The sequence below is a fragment of the Anoplophora glabripennis genome, unplaced genomic scaffold, assembly GCF_000390285.2.
Source record: "Anoplophora glabripennis isolate ALB-LARVAE unplaced genomic scaffold, Agla_2.0 scaffold1098, whole genome shotgun sequence".
NCBI lineage: Eukaryota > Metazoa > Arthropoda > Insecta > Coleoptera > Cerambycidae > Anoplophora > Anoplophora glabripennis.
The window spans coordinates 113,505-120,668 of NW_019417202.1; the positions used below are offsets into that span (position 1 = coordinate 113,505).

General features: G+C 31.3%; 1 protein-coding gene across 1 annotated transcript; it reads left to right on the forward strand.

Moving 5' to 3' along the window:
* Nucleotides 1-796: 796 nt before the first annotated feature.
* LOC108913206 (ankyrin repeat domain-containing protein 17-like) lies at nt 797-5,177 on the forward strand. Its single transcript, XM_018718711.1, has 2 exons — nt 797-891; nt 4,659-5,177. The coding sequence occupies exons 1-2, from the start codon at nt 876-878 to the stop codon at nt 5,045-5,047; spliced, it is 405 nt and encodes a 134-aa protein (XP_018574227.1). The 5' UTR covers nt 797-875; the 3' UTR covers nt 5,048-5,177.
* The last annotated feature ends 1,987 nt before the right edge of the window (nt 5,178-7,164 follow it).

The following is a 7,164-nucleotide window of genomic DNA, read 5'->3' on the forward strand; positions in this document are numbered from 1 at the left end:
TATAGTTGTTGTTCCATTTTCTTAGTTCTTGTCCCTTGTCCTCTTGTCTGTAATAGGTAGTGGGTATAACTATATTTAGGTAGATGTGACGCAAAATTGGAAATCTCTACACATATCGTTTTAAACATTTTGCATCAATATTCATTATTTTATATGCACCTTACAATAACCACAACTGCACACACTACAAATTATCACATAAAATAGCGTCAAAGCAACAATGAAGAACAACGAAGCCAGGCAAACTGGCAAAGGCAAACCGCAAACCTAACCTAACATAATATGAATTGCAAACGACACACAGGAAACAAATAAACTCGGGCTGTTACGCGCAGTTTACGCAAGTCACGAACATACATTTTTTCTAGACTTGTGTTATAAATATGCTACCACAATTTTATTCTCTGTTTGTGGCTGTTTGTATAACAATGGTAAATGAACTAATGCTTGAGAGATGAGAGGGATTGGGGATTGAGAGCAAATGTTAACTAATGCCGAATGTTCCATAAGATAAGCAAAAAAAGCAAAGGGTTGTTTGTCTGTTATGTTTCCGAGATCGAAAGGGAATGTTTCGAATAATGTTTCAAACTCTCTTCTTAATGTGTCAAATGTTTAGTAAAATAGCTCATTTGTAACGTTTCATTTACGTTTCGTGTTATTTTTTTTTTATTTCCGTGATTGCACAATGTTATATCACAGTTCTTTTTTTTTTATACATATTTGGTATTAAATTTTGGGTATTATTACTTTCAAATTGCTTTTATTAATTAAGGTTGGTACAATATTTTTTAGGAGCTGATCTATCGATCGAGAATGTGAAAAAGTACACGGCACTACACTATGCTGCCAATAATGGGTACACGGAATGCGTTGAGATGCTAATTGAATATGGTAAGGCTTAGCAATAATCAGATGTTTATACAGGGTGTCCAAAAAATATTGGCAACAAATTCAGGCAATGATATCAATCTTTCAAACTAGCTTAAGTGACAATTTCCTTATATTTAAAAAAAAAATTCTAACTGCACTCTTTAATAAATAGAATGTGCCTACATTAACAAAAAATTGCTTACACCTATTTTAATTCTACAAAGCTGTTCTAATATCGTCTGAAATTATGTTGTATTATTCCTATTTAAGTTTTTATTTAACTGAATATTATGTAAATTTAAAAATATATTAAAAAAACTTTGCTAAAGCTCAGTGACATTTTCCTAAATGTGTTATCAATTATTTGACCTGTTCTAGACAAAAGACCTATACATATTCCAAGCAAGTTTTTTCATGTAATGTCCTGTTATCAAACTCATTGACAGTACTAACTTTGTTCAATATTTTCTCGTTTGTCGTATAAATTGTTAGATCATTCTGTTTACTTTAGCTACTACTAGAAAAACGACATGAAGGTCAGATTAGAACTTCCTGCAGATTGTATAATTTATGTAGGTGTCCTTTGTCTAGAATGCTTTTTATAATAAAATGTTTTTATCGCCAACCAATCAATAGAGCCTTGCATTACCAAAGCTATTTCCTCACTTATTAATATTAAGGTTTGAAAGTTACACATGTTGTAGTAGAATACTTTTACTTCAATATAAAAAATAGTCCACGATGATTGACTCGCTTTTTCTTACAGTAAACTTCGATACGTTGATGTGCATGGTGGGGAAAAAGACTGATGCGATTCTCGTATTTGTCGATTCTACATATAGGCTATTGATTATAGGATTTTAAAAGGAACTATGATCAAGATATTTTATTACATGAATTGTTCAAATGGTCATTTTAGATGAAAAAAACGCGTAGTGCTATTAAATTAGAGGGTGGAAATAGGAGATAGGGGTAAAAATGCACCCCTTTCTGTTTTTTAATTGTAGCTCGAAAACGAAGCAAAATTTCGGTATAGTTCATAGGAAAAATTAGAGAATTGAATTTCCCATCGAAATGGCTTATTTAAAAAATTTAAAGGGAAAATTTCATGCAAAAAATCGTTAATAAACAATTTAAAAAAAAAGTAAAAAATAAGATTCTGATTTTTTTTTTACTTTTTTGACATGTTAAAAACGACGAAAATCTAAAAAATATTTAAGTTTGACCGGTTATAACTCGGTTAATATTAGTCCAAAAACTTTTGAAAAGGCATCATTTTGAAGTAGTAGTAGAAAAGGGGCGGCCTCAGCCTGGCAATTAGGACACAAGTGGGCCTTTTTTGCTATAATTTTGAAGGAAATCTCTAGTTTTTTTGTACAGCAATTTTCTTTTCCTACTTCTACTATAAAAAAATATTCAAAAAAGTAAAAAAAAATCAAAAAATCATTACTTTTTTAAAATTGTTTATTAACGATTTTTTGCATAAAATTTTTCTTTTCAATTTTTTAAATAGGCCATTTCGATGGGAAATTCAATTCTCTACAAAATTTTTCCTATGAACTATACCGAAATTTTGCTTCGTTTTCGAGCTATATTTAAAAAACTGCAAAAGTGCATTTTCACCCCTATTTTCAATTTCAACCCTCTAATTTAATAGCACCCTGTGGTTTTTTCATTATTAATGACCCTTTGAACAAATCATGTGATGAAAATTCTTGAACAAATCCTTCCTTTTTTGCAAAAAAATGAGAATTAAAACGTATAAGGGTAAACACGACGAAAATTGAAAAATTGGCTGTTTGAGAGGTTATATATCAGTCAATTCTCATCTAAAAATATTGTACAACCTCTTTTTTTGAAGGAAATTGTATCTACTTTTTTTTATGAAGCTGTGCCTATACCTATCTTTATTAAAAAAAACGAGACAAAAAAGTAAAAAAAAATAAAAAAAATCGAATTTTGCTTTTTTTTCAAATTGTTTATTAACGATTTTTAAAATAAAATTTTCCTTTTAAAGTTTTAAAATAAGTCATTTCAATGGAAAATTCAATTCTCTAAATAAGTTTTCCTATGAACTATAGCAAAATTTTGCTTCGTTTTCGAGCCACAATTAAAAAACCAATTTCCACCCTCTAATAACACTCCGCGGTTTTTTCATCTAATATGACCTTTAGACCGATTCATCCAATAAAATTACGTGAACGTCATAGTTCATTTTAACCCTGTTTTTTTGGATATAATCAATAGCCTAATAATGAACTCAGCTGAGTCACAATCTTCCTCCCCCAGCACGTGTGTTGTGTCGAGCGGAGCAAGCATTTTACACACCCAACAAAACTAAGTTTTATTATTATTTTTTATATTGAAGTAAAAGTATTCAACTACAACATGTGTAAATTTCAGACCTTAATATTGATGTTTAGGCGTTCTTAAATTTAGGGTAATATCGGTTGCCTACAATTAAAAGAATTTAAAATATACATATATCTATATACCAATAAATAGATAAAAAAAAGGCAGTCTCGAATCGAATGAATGAAACGAACCACGCGATACCTAGATTTTCTATTTTTGAAATAATTAAATTTATTGTTATCGTTATTATTGTGAACTCACTCATCCTATTTTTACTACTACTTTTATTTATTTATAGCATATTAAAAAATCAGTATTTTGTTGTTTGTTTAGAAATGTAGAAATCGTTTGTTTCACATTATCATCCATATCTTTAAGTTTTGTTAATTTATTTTTTATACAGTTCACTATTCGCCGAAACAATTAATAAATGAAGTTGTAGCGACTTTTTGAAAAAAAGGCTTTTGTTGGTCGTAAAACTTTTTTTTTAAATTTGTGAAAAACGTCAGCTTTCAAATGGCAATAATGCCATTCTGATTAAATTTCAACGATAACATTTTTTGACTCAAAAAAAGAAGTCAAAAGTTTGGACAGATTTTTCGCATATTTTCAATTTGTTTGCAATACGCGCACAATTTGCACAGGAAAGTACTCTAGGAGAAAATTTTAAGCGCAAGATGGGTCACGTAACATTGCTTTATGATTTATTGAAACTTGAAAATGTCTTTTTTTCGAAAAACGTATCAAATATTCTGCAATTCTACAAAAATGCACTTATTCTACTTGCCAAGGACTACATATTATGAAAGATTCTTAAAGAAAAATCTTTTTTCGCTTTGAAGATATAGAAGTTTAAAAAAAAATTCGACTTTTAGCCGTTTTTCTGCAATGACAGTACATTTGTTTATCAGTTGACATCGGTGTGGGCTCAAAGGTTTTGTTATAAAAAGGTCTACAACTTTTGACTACATTTTTTTTAAATGAAAAAAATTGTTTTTTGCGAACTTTGGACGCCATTTTGAAAATAACAATCAACTGGAGTAAAGTAGTTTATTCAATTCTACGGAATTTTTCCTAATTTTTACATGTTCTTGTTTACTGAACTAAATTTTAGCAAACATCTCAGACTTTAGAGATATGTTAATACTGACAGCAGAAATCGATTCCTCATATCATTTTATAACATACTACTTATTTATTCCCTAAAATTTCGAAAAACAAGTGTAATACTACTAAAAAAGAAATAGCATCAAATCGGTTTGTTCGAATATCTTCGGAACTATTTGGAATTTACTAAATTTAAAAACGAATGATTTGACCATTTCTGTATCTCTTAAAATAAGAAAGACACCTGTTTGGAGAATTAAAAAGTTGTGACCCTGTATGTATATCGTACCAATCGTAGTACCTACTCTAACAGTTACATTTTTCAGGAGGTGATGTAAATGCAGTCGACGATTACGGCTACACCCCGCTAATGAAATCCAGCAAGTGGGGGTTTATAGCGACCTGTGAAACGCTCCTTAAACACGGCGCCAACATTAGTAAGAACTGTAGATACATAACGGCGTTAAGCTCCTCCTGTTTCAACGACACTGTGGAATTGACCAGGCTGCTGATCGCTTACAAGGCTAACATTCATTATCCTGGGCCCTATTCCAGCGCTTTGATCTCGTGTGCCAAACTGGGCAGCTACGAGTGTGCCAAAGAACTGATAAAGGCCGGAGTAAAGGTGCATGCCAAGATGAGGAATGGCAAAGCGGCAGTTGACTTCGCTAGAGACAATGGGCATATGGAGCTTGTCTCACTGTTGTCGAGATAGGATCCCATAAAGACATCGAATGGAACGTTCCTAACCCAGTTAAAAAAAGCATGATAGCCTTATTCTGTACTTTTACAAAATAATTCATTTCATATGGACAGGATATTTAATAAAATAATTTATATTCTAATTATGTAATAAGAAGGAGATTCATGGCGTAAAAATCAGAAGGGGGATTCAAATCATAGTCACACTATGGGACAAACGGGACTTTCTCACCTCAAAAATCTGTAATTTTTTATTTGTTGACATTTTTAATTGTATTTATTTGTTTATTGATTCGTTAACCAAGTAAACAATTTTAAAAGTTGGTTGAACAATCTCTGGGTTGATTGCCACGTCGTCAGTTTAGTTTTTCTTAATGCTTCTAGATCTAGAGACATAAGCGCTCTTCTTCAGGAGAAACTCCGAAACCACCAGAGATTAAAACGTTTGGTTGGTATTTATATACAGGCTGTTACAGATTCGCTTCTCACTACAGGGATCTCGGAAACGGTAAGAGATGCGAAGTAGCTTAAAGGGGGGCAAAGTTGCGTAATCAGGGGACCAACATTATGCCTCTAAAACATCAAGGCTAACATGATTAGTTTTCTAAATATTTGAAAAAAAAACAAAATTTTGGAAATCCTTTTTTGTTTCTTTTCAGCCTTGTTTGAGGTGACATTGAAAAAAGAAGAACACTTTCTCATGGCAACTTTTTGCCCTCTATCGAGTGGCATAACCAATTTTTATATGTAACATTTTGTCTCTCCAGGACCATACTCAACATAATTTTTTTAAATACGGCTCTGAAGACCCTCTGCATCATGTTATTTAAACTATTACCACACGTTACAATAAAAGATTATTAGTTTTAATCTCGTGCTCATAGTTATTTCTAGGTTTCTCCAGTGCTCAAAATTCAAACAAATTTCGATTTCATTTTTCTCAGTGGAGTGAGAAACGAATTTGTAACAGCCTGTATACTACAGAGCGTTAGGCAGCCAACACTGCACGGCTGGTACCATCAACTAAAAATCGCTAAATCTTAGCATCGCCAATATTGATTCGTTTACAATGAACAGTGACAAACTTTTAAGTATGCTCGAGATAATGGGATCGCTGATTGATTGAATGGAATCCCATGAAAACTTGTAGTTACCGGCTCATGTTGTTTCTTGTCCTTGATTTTTGTGAATGTCACTTCCAAATTCCAAGTAATTTTAACCCCTTATATCCGATTGAAATTATTTCGATTCTTCTGGGATTTTATTGCCTTTAATAGAGCTTTAATATGTCTCTTGAAACGTAAATGTAAAAATAATCCAATATTCTAATAATTTTCACGAAATAACATTTGGCTACAAGTTCCTGAACTTGATAAAGCATAGCATATATATTATCCGATAGATACAATTTTTGATGATTAAATCCACAGATTTAATATCCTACAGACTCGAATTAGTATCCGAAATGCATTGGTGATTAATAATAACAATAATATACTGTGGTAAGAATAATAAAATTGTATAGAGAGTGAATACAATTTGTTCAATAAGTGACTTAATACTTGTGGATGTTTTATATTTTAAAGTGTTTAATTTCTTGAACTATTTCAAGATGATTGTGAAGTAGAAAATGTGTCTGTACAAAATACGTGCATGTACTAGCATGACTACTTAAATTATTTATTCATTCATTCAAGTTTAAAGAATCTGCAGAAAAATAAAATATCTGACATTTACATTTTCTTATTGTTAACATGGGTAACAAATTTTGTTTTTCCACGGTCGGGAGTAGAAATCAGTTTCTATGACATCAAAATTAAAACAGAAGTAGTCGATTATTCCCAAGGGAGTATAATGCTCCCAAGGGAGTTTACATTATGGAGAACGTTTTTCATGCAAAAAAAAGATAACATTGAAATTATTTATTGAAATTTAAATTAAATGTTACATTTGTACAATTTTCAAAATTAATATTAGAAGGAATATTACTTTCGCTTACATTTACAGTTTTTGTGATTGCGCTAGTAGTGGTACCTACTAAAACCTGATTAGCAATTTTGGTCTTATTTTCAATGGAGTTCTCGACATAACCCTCAGCGACTGTCGTTGATTTCCAACCAGCATGACGCT